The sequence below is a fragment of the Colius striatus genome, chromosome 13, assembly GCF_028858725.1.
Source record: "Colius striatus isolate bColStr4 chromosome 13, bColStr4.1.hap1, whole genome shotgun sequence".
NCBI classification, from domain to species: Eukaryota; Metazoa; Chordata; class Aves; order Coliiformes; family Coliidae; genus Colius; species Colius striatus.
In genome coordinates this window covers 11643058-11657395 of record NC_084771.1, presented here as the reverse complement: position 1 = coordinate 11657395, position 14338 = coordinate 11643058, and the positions used below count along the sequence as shown (strand labels likewise).

General features: G+C 45.6%; 1 protein-coding gene across 2 annotated transcripts in view; it reads left to right on the top strand.

Moving 5' to 3' along the window:
- The window catches only part of MED12 (mediator complex subunit 12), a 33076-nt gene that overhangs the window by 1834 nt on the left and 16904 nt on the right, over positions 1-14338 (top strand). For both annotated transcript variants that reach the window (XM_062006462.1, XM_062006461.1), the window contains exons 4-21: positions 1497-1656; positions 2060-2235; positions 2520-2630; positions 3149-3403; positions 5698-5844; positions 6136-6235; positions 6670-6806; positions 7605-7736; positions 8119-8245; positions 8845-9074; positions 9530-9610; positions 10485-10658; positions 10930-11074; positions 11897-12015; positions 12167-12310; positions 13084-13247; positions 13503-13634; positions 13968-14195. In XM_062006462.1, coding sequence (XP_061862446.1) covers positions 1497-1656; positions 2060-2235; positions 2520-2630; positions 3149-3403; positions 5698-5844; positions 6136-6235; positions 6670-6806; positions 7605-7736; positions 8119-8245; positions 8845-9074; positions 9530-9610; positions 10485-10658; positions 10930-11074; positions 11897-12015; positions 12167-12310; positions 13084-13247; positions 13503-13634; positions 13968-14195 — 2762 coding nt within the window. The remainder of the gene's footprint in view (positions 1-1496; positions 1657-2059; positions 2236-2519; positions 2631-3148; positions 3404-5697; positions 5845-6135; positions 6236-6669; positions 6807-7604; positions 7737-8118; positions 8246-8844; positions 9075-9529; positions 9611-10484; positions 10659-10929; positions 11075-11896; positions 12016-12166; positions 12311-13083; positions 13248-13502; positions 13635-13967; positions 14196-14338) is intronic.

Sequence of the window (14338 nt, the reverse complement as noted above, 5' to 3'; positions counted from 1 at the left end):
CCTTTGGAGGTCATGTACAGCTTTATCTTTTAGCTTGTGTGAGACATCTCATAGATTTTTAAGGTTTAGACGTTTTCACTCTGTTGCCTTTAGTCTGTTGCTTAGATTAGGACCATGCTTATTGTGGAGGGCTTTTCAAAGTCTCCAAAATCATAGTCAGAATTACTGGAAGTAATCAGCTGAGTGATTTCCCAGATTTCTGTTGCAGCCACATGTGTTTGTGGTGCTTTAAGCTGAGAAGAGTATGTGTATTATAGCTTGGTCTCAGCCAGGCTAGACCATGTCTATGCTCTGAGGTCTAAGGCTAGATGTTTCCCTGGTAGCATTGAATTCAGAGAGCGTGGAAGAGGAAAGAAAGGTCTTGCTCTGGTGTTTCATCAGGCTTGATAGCAAGGGGAGCTAATTAACTCTCTGTCAGAGTGGGTCTATAAGCAGGGAACTTTGGAATGTAGTATGCATTGGGGAAGAACATAACTCCCAGTTGTGAAATGGAGTTTGTCTGATCCTTGGTGTTCTGAGTCACTCCAATTTCCCAGAATCTGTCTCCTTATGAACTTACTCCCTGTGTCTGTTGCATGTTGGCTGTCAGTTTCCTGAGATGATTGTGAAAGCCCGAACCTTTCAAAGCTCTCCCGAGTTTCCTGCAGTGGGCTCCATCAGTTTTCATGGACTGAGACATGAAAGCAGCAACTCTCAGCAGTGAAATGGTCTGTGTCTTTGAGGCATCACACAATAGTTGGGAAGAAACATACCACTGGTAGCTCAAAGACGTTGAGTTGTCCAGTGGAGCCGTTCTCAGTGCATTTGCTCACTCCTCTGGGAACACATGCATACTTTTGGTCTCCCTAGTATCCTGTGGAAATGAGCCCCACAGCTGTACTTTTTCCTCTGATATGTTATTGCTTCCTGGTTTATAGATCTGCAGTCTGATGATATCCTCCCATGTTATATCATGAATTAATGATTTCCTTCCTGCTGTGTTACTCTGTTCCCCTTTTCTCCCACTCTCCTGTTGGCTACTCTTGATATTATGAGACTTTTGAAACCACTGTCATTTGTTTACCAAATGAAGAATCCTGTCTTCAATCTGTATAGTAGCTACTCGGTGTTTCTGACTCAGTCCTTAGTCTGTACCTGTTGTGATTGTTTATATGGAGGATATCCTCAAGGCTGTTTGCAGGATTCAGGCTGTAGGTTTCCAGTGATGTAATTATGTTTTCTGTCTTACTTCCGTATATCTTGTTGCTGTTTATGCTGAAATGCAGCTCTGGTGCTGTTGCTTTCTGGCCACAGGTGAATTCCTGCAGTAGGTTTCTTGAGATAGAGCAACACAGTTTTCCCACCTCCCTACAGTATTCTGGAGAGTTTGTGCAGCCTGCCTACCTATCCTTTTTGACCTTTTACACAGCTTGCAGCGCCTACAGCCTGTGTAGTTGCTTTGTAATGGTTCACATCTAAGTCCTTGGTTGCAATTCTACCTCTCAATTCTGTTACAGGTGCCCATCTTTAGCAAGAAGGAAGAAGTCTTTGGTTATTTGGCAAAATACACTGTTCCAGTCATGAGAGCAGCCTGGCTTATCAAAATGACTTGTGCCTATTATGCTGCCATCACAGAAACCAAGGTGAAAAAGCGTCATGTCATTGATCCCTTCATTGGTAAGCACTCGTGTGGAGCACTGGTTCTGTCCATCCCAGGTGTTTCCTTCTCAGCCTGCTCTGGCATAGTAAGAGAGAGCCTGGAAGTCCATATAAACTTGTTTCCTGATGATAAGTCTTAGTGCCCGCTGATTCTCAACAACTCCAGATGAGAAATTTTTCTTCCCAGCTTTTCTTGCACAATGTAACCCTGTCCCTCAAACACAGGTGTACTCTTGTGGATGCCTCTTCTTCCCTACCACCTCCAGGCCACAAGCAAAGCACTTCTTTTTCTTTCTTTATCTTTCTGTCCTTTTCAAGTGACAGGAACTGTTTTTGTTTTCCACCAATGCATCAGCCTGTATCTTTCCAGCTTCTTATTGCACTTGCAGCACTTGTTGCTGACCTCTTTCCTCTTCTCCAGAATGGACACAGATCATCACCAAGTACCTGTCAGAGCAGCTGCAGAAAATTGCAGAGTTCTACAGACAGCTCCCAGGACAAGGCTGTGGTTCACCTTCTGGGCCAATGCCCCAAGAGGTGGAACAAGCTTTGAAGCAGTGGGACTACAATGAGAAACTAGCTATGTTCATGTTCCAGGTGAGGAACTGGGGTGGCTGCTGGGTGGATGTGTAGCAGAGGAGGGCTGGAGGAAGTGGATGCCAAGTGATCGATTCTTTTCAGACTGTTCTCTTTCTGTGAAGAGCCCGGTAGGGCTGGATGTGGTTTTGAGCTCAGCAGCGCAACAGGGGTAGTACAGAACAGTGCAAACTTTGAGAATGATCTCCACTGTTAGGAAGGAAGCAGGTGCCGCTGCTCTGCCTTTTCCTTTGTGGATGTTGTTTCAGCTTTCATGTGTCTGCTCTGCCTTTATCTGTGTGCAGGATGGCATGTTGGACCGGCACGAGTTCCTGACGTGGGTCCTCGAGTGCTTTGAGAAGATCCGGTCAGGAGAGGATGAGTTTCTGAAAATGCTTCTGCCCCTGCTGCTGCGGGTGAGCAACATGGACCTGCCTTGCTGCAGGGGAGCACTGACCTTCACTGCTGTCCCCCCCCCTTCCTGTCACCTGAGGGCTGATGAGAACTCTAGGGAATGTCTCTCTGGGCATCCTTCTTAGCTCATGCAAGGATGCCTTTTAGTCCTGCTCTCTTTGTTTCTCCTTTATGCTCTTTCCCTGCGCTGGACTTGGTAATCCCAGCCCATGTCATATTGTGATAGTTGGACTGATTGTGCACCACTACATGGAAACTACTTTTCTTTCTTTGTGTTGCAACAGATTCTAGGCAAACCTTTGAAGCCCCAGGAAGGTTGGGTGTGGGTAACTTTGATATGGAGAGCATTTAAAGGGTTCTTCTGATGCTTAGTAGCCAGTGGGTGATGGATGATGCTCTCTGTAAAAGAAGACTGTCTCAACAAGGCAGTGCCACACAGTATACTGCTTTGGAAAGGAGAAAGGATTCTCTTGTGTTGATTGTACTGAGGCTGTTTTCCCCCTCTCCCTCTTCCCTGCAGTACTCTGGGGAGTTTGTGCAGTCTGCGTACCTGTCCAGACGTCTGGCCTACTTCTGCACCCGCAGGCTGGCTATGCAGCTGGATGGTGCTGGTGGGCACCCACCCCACCTCCTGGCTGCCCAGACAGGGAATGCTCTTCCTTCAACTCCCACCCCTCAGCCAGCTGCAGGGAATCCTCCTCCTAGCCCTTTCAGTGACTTACTGTTGTGCCCCCAGCACCGGCCAGTGGTATATGGGCTCAGCTGCATCCTCCAGGTAGGTTTGAGTGGTGGTTGGTGACAGTGGAGTCAACAGGGACAGTTTATATTGTATGCTGTCACACAAAAATCATTACAATCTGAGTCAGCAACTTTCTGAGTACGGAAATACAAACTGTGATTATCAAAGGATAATTCTTTGCTGACACACTACAGGGCTTTTGTACCAGACATCGGTACTGTGACAGTGCCCTTGACTGACTGGCACAGGAAAAGTGAGTTGGAGTAGAGCCTTTTGCTCTGTTCACAGGTGCCTCAGAAGACTGGGAAAGCTTTGCAGAGAAGGGGATGAGAAAGAAAAGGTTATTTCATCTTGCATATGTCAGTAACAGGTTGTCATCTAGGAAGGGGAAATTATGCCAGAAATGAAAGTATACCTGTGTAATTTGTAGTGAGCTCTTAAAACCAAGCAGTGTCTTATCAGAAGAACCCACCCCCACAGAACATAAAAGCCAAAATAAACCAAATAACCAGCACACTCACAAAAACCAACCCTTCCTACTTCTTTATGGAAGAACTTTAATGGTTTATGCAGACCACTCTCTTCTGGAATGGCAGCGGGCTATGAAAGGGAACAACTCTAAACTGTTAGTGTTTATACTAGGAATTGATTAAATCTTAACTGGCAGTAAAAGGACAAGGCTACTGAAGCCTCATTAATAGACGTTTGAATAGATGCTGTTGAGTTGCTGTGACACTCAGTCCATACTGTCCTTGTGTCAGAAGGAGATAGGTGAGTTCTGTTCAGTGTGTGTGTTCATGGTTGTGTTTTTCTCCTTCAAGATGGGAGTGATTTGGTCAGCTGAGTCCCTGCAGGAGGAGTGGAGATTGCCCCTTCTAGGGGAGGAAAGGAACATGTTAAAGCAGGGGAGATTCCAGAGTGCAGGATGGAGCAGAAGGCAGAGGAGAAGAGAGCATAGAGCATGGGCAGTGGCAACTGCTTCAGGCAGCAATTGTGGGGTTTTCTTCTTTTATTTTCTTTCATATTTATTTTCATTCTTGTTATTATGAAGTATTGTTATATTTTATTTCGTTTTAGTTATTAAACTGTTCTTAACCCATGCGCTTTACTATCTTGTTTCCCTGATTCTTATTCCCCTCCTGGTGAGGGGGGTGTGTGATGTGACAGAGAGACTGCCTGGTGCTTCTTAGTTGCTGACTGGGGCTAAACCACAACAAAGGACTGGAGAACAATGAGGGGATTAAAATTGACCCCTTTGTATTCCTACTAAGTCCTCCTTGGTCACTTTCAGTTTAAAAAGTTTAGTGATTTTTCTTTTTCTTCGAGTTTCTGTGTGATAAAACTTTTATTTTTAGATATAAAAAATCCTTTGAGGAGCTTTAGGGAAAATACATGAACTTATGCACCTCAGAGATCTGGCTGATTTGGGGTTTGAACACAACTTGGGTAAAAAGTTCTAACTAGTTAATGGTGGTCTGATTTTTTTTTAGTGTGTTTCTTCTGATGGAAGATCTACAGGTCTCCTTTTCTGCAGATAGTAGATAAGATTAAGGCAGAGTGAGATGTAGTGTTTGGTAGTTGGAGCTGAGTGAAGTGAGATGCATTTCTAAGCATACATGATTAACTTCTGCTCAAATGGTCTGGAGATACAATGTCTTCTTTTGTTGGAGTGTCTAAAACAGCCTTGGTTGCCCATCTTAATGTCTGTCTCCTTGTGAGCCAGGAGCTGTAGGGCTGGATCCTAGGAATTGTTCAGTGAAGTTTTGTCTCTATTTGTGTGGATGTCTGTGCAAGGTGGTAAAAGAATGAAAACATACATACAATAGTATTGTTACTATAATCATTAATATAATCACACTTGTCATTATTAAACAATATAATATAATGAGTTTGGGTCTGCTGACTCATTTCTTCTCACACTTTTATTCTTGCTGAGGGCTGTAAGTCATTAATGTAAATGCTGCTCCTGGACTACGAGGGTTGGACTGTGCATTGATGGAAATAAACAGATGGTTTAGAAAGAGCAGGGAGCTCTACAGCAATATGTTGCTGCTTTTGGGTAGCATGGAACTCTGATCTTGGCTTCCTAAGCATGCCTAGGGCAAGAAACAGGGCACAGTAAATATACAAGTTTAGTCCTTTCTACTGTAGTGTGGTCTTTAGCCCAAAGATTCTTTTGGATCTTAGAACAAAAAAACCCAGATAGTAAATATATATATACAAGATGATGAATACCTGAGCAGTAGGATAAAGAAGTGGTTATTTCTGTGTAGTATTAGTTATTTTGACTTTGATTTGTTCAGTGATGCTGACTTTTCTTTCTGTTGCAGAGTATAATTTTGTGTTGCCCAAGTGCCCTTGTGTGGCATTACTCATTGACTGATAGTAGGATAAAGACTGGCTCTCCACTGGACCACCTGCCTATAGCCCCATCCAACTTGCCCATGCCAGGAGGGAATTCAGCCTTCACACAGCAGGTGAGCAGCCTTCAAAAAAGGGAGCTTTTATGGTCCAGGATAATAGCTGTATCTTGGTCCTTTCTGAATTTTCTTTTCATGTTGTGTCATAAGCAGAGCTGGAGGTGCTGTCCCACTCCTGAGGAATTAACTCCTTCCATTCTGCTCTAGGCAAGACAGTGAAGTCCTTGGAAGATGAACAAAATCTTACTTAGAGTAGAATTACTGTCATGCTCTTTGTTTTCCCATCATTTAGTACCCAGGATTTCTAAGGCATACCTTTATATATTGACACAAGTCCGTTGCTTTTAGGTTCGGGCAAAGCTGCGTGAAATTGAGCAGCAGATCAAGGAACGTGGCCAGGCTGTGGAGGTTCGCTGGTCATTTGACAAATGCCAGGAAACCACAGCAGGTAACTTGCTGTAGGTTTAAGTTTCTTTTCCCCCTTGTCCATGTGTTACCCTGAAAAACTTCCTGTCTGTTTTCTTTTTCCTATTTGCTGCTGTGGGTGTTTACTGTCAGCAGTGAAAAAAATCAAATGACACTCTCTCTTTCCAATGCAAAGTCTTGCATAGATCTCTTCCCTCAGGTATGGGGAAAGTTTCTGTTACTGGAAGCCGGATTTCATGTACCAGAGGACTTTACTCTTTTATACCTGCTGTGTTCTGATGCTTTCCCCTAACATCTACTGTTGGCTTCTGAGAGAGTCAGAATGCTAAGCTCGGTGGACCCTTGCCTGACTGGTACAGCTTTCTGTAGGCAGGCTCCTGAGTAATGAGCTCACAGAAACTTTTGCTCCAGAGTCTGTTGTACCAGCTGGCAAATACACACTCTCTTCTCTTCTAGGTTTCACTATTGGTCGTGTCTTGCACACTTTAGAAGTTCTGGACAGTCACAGCTTTGAAAGATCTGACTTCAGCAACTCCTTGGATTCTTTATATAACAGGATATTTGGGCTGGGTCCAACCAAAGACAGTCATGAGGTACTTTGGGACTTTGCTACTGGGCCGTGGTCTTGGATGTGGTTATATTCTTGTTGGTATTCCACAGTTACTGTCCTGTGTCTGCAGAAAGCTGACTAGGTAGTGGCCTTTGGCCAAGATTTAATTCAGCCTTAAGGTAGGGAGGTACTAAATTGAGAATGGGGGGGGCTCTGTGCTCCATAAAGTCTGTGCTAACAAATAAGTGTAAGCTTGAGAGAATACACTGGACTGAGGAGAGTCTCCTGATGGACATCTGTCCAGATAGCAGATTGATGATAAAGACATGTTATGTGTCTGAGAGAAGTAAATGTTAGCCTTGTCAGATTCTGGGCTGTCAGCTGCTTCCTGCGACTCTGGGAGCTCTCACAGTTCAAGTTCCTCTTAGCCTGGGAAGTAACATCTGTGTAGGACCATAGTACAACCCATACTGCATTGGTTTCTGGCTGAGCTGCAGGACTGGTGGTTTGTATTGTTTGTATAATGCTGTGGAGAAGCTGTGTTTCATTCAGTGCTAAGATGAGCACTCCATAGATGTGTTGCTGGAAGTGAGGTGATTTTCTGAAGCAGAGCCAGCCTAGACATCTGTCAAGGGCTCTGAGTTGCCTCGTGTTGCAGAGTCAAAAAGACAAAGCAGGAGGGCTCTAGCTTGACAACTGTCCTTCATCTCAGGAAGAAGGGAATGCAGCAGTCTTCAGGCTGTGCTCTACTAGAAGTAGACTCACTGTTGTATCCAGCCTTAGGACTGCTCACCTCTTCTGTTTGGCTCAAGTTCTCACTGTAGTGCTTCTCCCTCAACAGATCTCCCCAGATGATGATGCAGTGGTGGCCTTGCTGTGCGAGTGGGCTGTCAGCTATAAACGCTCTGGGCGCCACAGGGCTATGGTCGTGGCCAAACTCCTGGAGAAGCGTCAAGCAGAGATAGAGGCTGAGGTAAGTCCTTGTTGGGGAAGGCTAGCAGCAGAGGTTACCTAACTATTACACTGAAAGGCAAAGGCTGATCAGGTCAATGCCTCTTGACACTGGTGCTGTTAAGGATGGCATTTGCTCCATCTAACCCAAAGCAGGTCATAAATGAGGCTGTAGGCTGGTGTGTATCCCATTTCTTGGATACATTTGAAGACAAGTGATTGCAGAACAGAAGTACTGGCATACTTGGAGATTGTGAAGTGGCTTACTGTGTGGTAGCTTACCTGTGTGGTGGCTTTCCTATCACTGCAAGATAGGACAATTGTCTTTAATTCATTTAGGATGTTTTATGAACAATGAGTTTCTCCTGTGTGAGTACAGTCAGTGCTTTTTTCTGTTTCTGCAGAGATGTGGGGACTCTGAAGTTGTGGATGAAAAGGGCTCAATCTCATCGGGCTCTCTCTCAGCAGCCAGCGCTCCTGTCTTTCAGGATGTCCTTATGCAGTTCCTTGACACTCAAGCTCCTATGCTAAGTATGTAATAACAATTTGTGATCTCCTAATTTGTAGCTTTCCCTCTCTTGCAAACTTTGAATTTATGTGCTGTTCCCTTGTGTGTAGGTAGTGGATGCACCTACATTCTCTCTCTGGCTTCCTTGTGATCCAGAGCATGCTGTGGAGAGGAAGGGAAAGCAGCCTGGAGGGCCAGATGACAGAGAGATCATGCAGAAGCACTTCTGTTAACAGAGCATTGGCCAGGAACAAATGAGTGTAGCATAATCAGGAATTAATTCAGGCTGAGAACTAGAGAGAGGTTTCTAACTAGTAAGTGACAAAACTCTGGAACAGTCTCTCAGTGCAAACACATGAAGTGGGACAGGATACAACTCTAAATGGTGTAGGCGTCACCATGGCTTGTGCATCTGGGAAGGGCACTTCCAGGCTGGAGTCCTGATCTGTGGAACTAACTGCAGAATTCTCAGCTGATTTAATTGTTACCTGTTGAAGTCTCAGAACTGTGTGTCGAGTCACTTGAGCTATCTGGAAACACTTTGTCTAGGCCTGGATTAGATGACTGGTGTTACTCAGTGTCACAGAACTGATAGCCCTGACTATCTGTGCTGTCCTTTCAGCTGATCCTGGGAAGGAAAACGAGAAGGTGGAGTTCTTTAACCTGGTGCTGCTGTTCTGTGAGCTAATCCGACATGATGTCTTTTCTCACAACATCTACATGTGCACACTCATCTCCCGGGGGGATCTTGCCATGGATTCTCATGGGCCTCGCCCACCCTCCCCCTTTGATGACCCTGCTGAGGAACACGACAGAAAGGAGACTGAAGGAAACAGTGGCATTAAGCTAGAGGTGAGAGCACAAGCACCATGGCTCTTCTGTACATGTCCCTGTGTTTTGCTCATTTCACTTGCCCTTGCCCCTGTAAGCCTCCTGTAAGCCTCCTTGCTAATACCTGCTGGAGGATGCACCAGTGACTCGGGCTTCTCTTCCCCCGACCTACTTCCTTAGCATTTAAGTTTCAAAAGTAGAAGACTTATATTCTAAGTTTCTGGAAAGGGCCTGCAGAATGTAAAGAAGTAGAGAGGAAAGACTTGCAGTGCTCAGAGCAGAGCAGCATGTCCTGAGGTGCTGTGTGAGGCTTGTCCATGATGTTTGCAGTGTATTAGGCTCCAACTTGCCAGACCTCATGGGTGTGTTGGCATATTGCTCTCGCTGTCCCACATGGATATCGAGTGCTGTAGTAAAATAATACTCTTACTCCATGGTGCATCACTGAGCTGTAAAGCTACTCTGTCTATTTCCAGGACACAGGTCTTTCTGAGCCCATGGACATTGACCACAACTCCAGCATGATCTTTGATGACATGGAGAAGACAGACTTTTCGGTATGTTCCTGTGTTTTCTACCTGCAGCTCAGTAAGTAGGTCAGTAGGTTGTAGTGGCAGCAGGGACAGCACGTGCCTCACTTCTGTGAGTATTCCCTCTCTACAGCAGAGCCAGGATGCTGGGAACAGTTGTCTTGTAAGGCAGCTGACATTGTAGAAAGGTCCATATAACCTGTTTATGCAGGTCAGGGTCCATCAGAATAGAGTAAGTCCCAGTCATTCCTGGGTTCTCTTATGCCCTGGCCACTGCCAGCCCAGTGTTTGGGCAGGGTGGGAAGTGGGCTGCTTGGAGGTGCATAGGAAATGAATGACCATAATAGAACTATGAGAGTGGGAGGGACCAGTTACTGTTGACAGGGGTTTTGTTGATGACCTCTGAGAAGACAAGTTTGCTGTCATCATACTGTGTGGCCTTCAGTACAGTTTTACAGTTCTTCACAGTATTTCTGGGCCTAATTCATGGTTGCAGAATGCTTTGAAGCACTTAGTAATGAGAATAACGTGGTGGTTGAAAAATCCCTGAGTACCTACATTCCTTCAGCCATTTCTGGCCTTTCAGTGTGCATGAGACACACCTGTGTGCAGAGCTCTGTGGTTTTCCCATGGCTTTTCCAGGATCCTTGCTTGTTCTGCAGAGGCTGTTGTTCCTAAAATCCTAAGTAGTGGTTATTTATTTCCTATTGTTTTTTAACTCAATATACAACAGGATCAGAAGGAAAAATGGGAATAGTGTCTTAGTACATTGCCTTGATCGTTGCCCTAAGAAGTGGACGTTTCTCCAACTTTCCCTCTTCCTGCATCTTTTTAGGCCCAAGTGGATTTACCTTCCTTCACTGTTCCCTAATTACCTTTTCTTGTTCTTATGTCTCCCTAGATGTTTTCTCCTCCAATGCATTGTGAATCTAAAGCCAGCCCTTCCCCTGAGAAACTGGATCCTGAAAAGGAAGCAAAGCCTCTGCTAAAGGATAAGTCTGTGGAAGGAATGCTAGCATCCCTCTATGACCAGCCTCGGCACATCCAGTATGCAACACACTTTCCTATTCCTCAGGTATGAGACCTCCTCCTGACTGCTCTGCTGTTGCTGCCTTATGCTCTGGTTGTGAGGCTGTGTTTGCCTGAGGTGCTGCTGGGGATGGGTGAGGAGCAGCTGTGCTCTCCTGCACTGCTGCAGGAGGCAATCTACTTCAGGTACATCTTGCTTAGTCCCAGAGCAACTTCTGAGATGAAGCTTCCCTTTTCCTTGAGGAGATCTAGATGTGAAACAAGGTGAAAGCATTCATCCTCCTAGTTGCTGATGAAGCTGTCTCTTGATTCCTTAGGAGGAGTCTTGCAGTCACGAGTGTAACCAACGACTGGTAGTTCTTTTTGGGGTTGGAAAACAACGGGATGATGCTCGGCATACGATCAAGAAGATAACCAAAGACATTCTAAAAGTCTTAAACAGAAAGAGTACTGCAGAGACAGGTTAGTAGAGCTTCAGCAACTCCTTTCTGAAGTGGGAGCAGCTTTCCAGGCAGCTGGCTCCTTTGCCTGGAGTCTCACAGTGAAAGTATCTTACATAAAGTGCCTGATAAGCTGTACCAGTCACTGAGAGTCTGAAATGGTGCTCTATTCCCCAACATATTAACCAGCAAGTTAGATGACTGGTTTCTTGCTGACAATATCTGTGTAATTGAACTTTTCAGAAGGGGATTAAGTTGTATCAAGTTCAGAGTGAAAAAAAGAAAGAGTACTTTGCTTATTTGTGAAAGCCCTTGAATAAATGCAGCATGCTGTTAATGCTTGAGGCACAGGCTAAGTGCATGGGATGGGAAATCTGGAGAGCTGTGTCAAAAGTAAGAGAAAGCCTCTGACTTCCACCAGATGAGAATCTGGCTACATTTTTTTTTCTCTCTCTCATTCCTGAAAGGCAACCTGAAATGTGGTTGAAAGGTGATTCTTTAAAAGATGGGATGCTGTGACAAATTTTGAAGTTGAACATCTCCAATCCAGAAAGTCTGTTCTCATTAGGAGTCAATGTACCTCTAAATCGAGGGATATTTTCCCCCTCCAAGGAGTACCTTCACTTGAGAGAAACTAGATGTTAACCCTACTGTAATTCTTGTCTTGGAAATTTATTCAAGATGGTCCTGCCAGCTTAAACATCTGGAGCTTGAGGTTTTTGACTATGCCACATGGCAAGGATTGGTCTTGCTGAGGGCCTGGCAGGTGATGATGGCTGATTATCTAGTCCTCCTATGTGGAAGGAAGTAACTTAATAACTGTTTTCTGATTCAACTTTGGTAGGTGGAGAGGAAGGCCAGAAGAGGAAAAAGAGCAAGCCAGAAGCATTCCCAACAGCTGAAGATATCTTTGCAAAGTTCCAGCACCTTTCTCACTTTGATCAGCACCAAGTCACTTCTCAGGTGTGAAACTCTCAAGACTTCTGTCCTCCTTGGGCCCTGACTGTGTCCCTTTGTGTTACTGAGAGCAGTGTCCTGGAGAGGAAAGCAAGATGGAGCTGCTGAGGGATTTTTGCAAGGAGAGGTAGTACTGTGTGTCATCTTGCTCTTGCAGGTATCTCGCAATGTCTTGGAACAGATCACCAGCTTTGCCTTGGGAATGTCCTATCACCTGCCTCTGGTACAGCATGTGCAGTTCATATTTGACTTGATGGAGTATTCACTCAATATCAGTGGTCTCATCGACTTTGCCATCCAGGTAAGCACAGTGTGCTCAAACGCTTCCTGGGCAGGGGTTTATCAGCCTGAAGGGCAGCAGAGCTGTGGTTGGGCTGCTCCTGGGATCACTGCTGATGCTCTCACCTGTGTAGTGGAGGTGGTCAGATTAGGTGGTCATAGTGGTGCTCCTGGGCTGCAGCTCTTAGGAATAAGTTGTTTCTGGCAGGTAGCGTCACATACTCTGTTCTGAGGATTACCCTTCCAGAGCCTTCAGGGTTGTCTCCAAAGGACTTGTATTGCATCCCTGTCCTGGCTGCAGCAAGGCCTTGTTCTGAATGAGGGGATCGTCTGTCTCTGGCAGCATTCCTACCTCACTTCCCTGGAAGGATCCTTGGCACATGGCAGCACAGGCTGCCTTCTGGATCCTGCTAAAATTATGTTGCTGTTCCTGGAGCCTGTGCCAGCTGCCTGTCGAAGCCTTGCTATGGTTGCTGATGGAATTGAGGCTGCTAGCCTTGAAAAGATAGATGACTGAGTTCTATAAGGACAGAATTACCAAACAAGCTTCTTGCTACTATCTATGGCCATGTCCCAGTTGCTCTGATACCTGAGCACTGGCAGCCCCTTATACTGCCTGACACTGTGCCAAAGTATGGGGTGCCAACTGTTCCAGGGGTATATCTCTAGGCAGAAAGTGCCCGCTAGCTCCTTCCTTGGCAGGTCCTATAGGCTGTGGGTGTGGTGTGCCTGCTCCACTTCTGACCATACCTTACCCCTGTGGCTGTTGAAGGGTTTTTCTGTCATTGGGTGCAGTTGCTGAATGAACTGAGCGTGGTGGAGGCAGAACTGCTGTTGAAATCCTCCGACCTTGTTGGCAGCTACACCACCAGCTTGTGCCTGTGCATTGTGGCTGTGCTGCGGCACTACCACTCCTGCCTTATATTGAACCAGGACCAGATGGCTCAGGTCTTCGAAGGGTAAGGGAATCTTCTGACCACGTGGAAGGAAGCAGCTTGTCTTCTGGGGGCTTTAAGGGGCACAAATATACCCGTGTCTTTCCTAAAAGGCTGCAACTTTGTGTGTGAGGGTTCAGCTCACAGAATTTGTCAGGGACAGATGTTGTTCCCAGTGAGCCCTGTTCCTGTGAGCTCAGGACAGTATCTCTTTAATGAAGTTGTTCCTGTAGATTTTCTTTGTTGTGTTGTTACAGCATTATTTTTGTCTCTCTACAGTCTGTGTGGAGTGGTGAAACATGGCATGAACCGCTCAGATGGCTCCTCAGCAGAGCGCTGTATCCTGGCCTATCTCTACGACCTGTATACCTCCTGTAGTCACCTCAAAAGTAAATTTGGGGAGCTCTTTAGGTGAGTCTGAGGCAGGTGAGGTGCAGTGAGTGCTGACCAGTATAGCACTTTGTCTTAAACTTTGCTTGTAATGTTGTTTGGTGGGATTCTCTCTGAGATCGCCTCAATGGGGAACTGAAGTCTGGGGAGTAGTGCCTGTATGCAGGTAGTAGTGACCCAGTGTATAATCTTGACTCACTCTTTTGAGTCTTTGTTGGTACACAGTCATCTTGAGTTTCCACATATTCTTGCCCAGGGAGGTCTTGTCTTGTACAGGATTGCTTTGCTTATCAGAGTTCAGAGGAAGCTTAGGGTTTTGTTGTGTTCCTAATCTTTCATTTCTGTCCTGTTTAGTGACTTCTGCTCCAAGGTAAAGAACACCATCTACTGCAATGTTGAGCCATCTGATTCCAACATGCTATGGGAACCAGAGTTCATGATTGACACTATTGAAAATCCATCTGCACATAACTTTACCTACACCAACCTGGGCAAGAGCCTCAATGAAAACCCAGCCAACCGCTACAGTTTTGTCTGTAACGCACTTATGCACGTGTGTGTGGGACACCATGATCCAGACAGGTGAGAGGCAGAGCTTTCATGCTTCTACTGAGACAGTAAAGTCTTTGGGTGAGGGTAACAAAGCCAATAGCCATTCCTTGGCTATCTTGGAGTGTGAGGAAGAAGAAGCCAAGGCTGGGATCCGTTAGATTCACTGGCTTGAT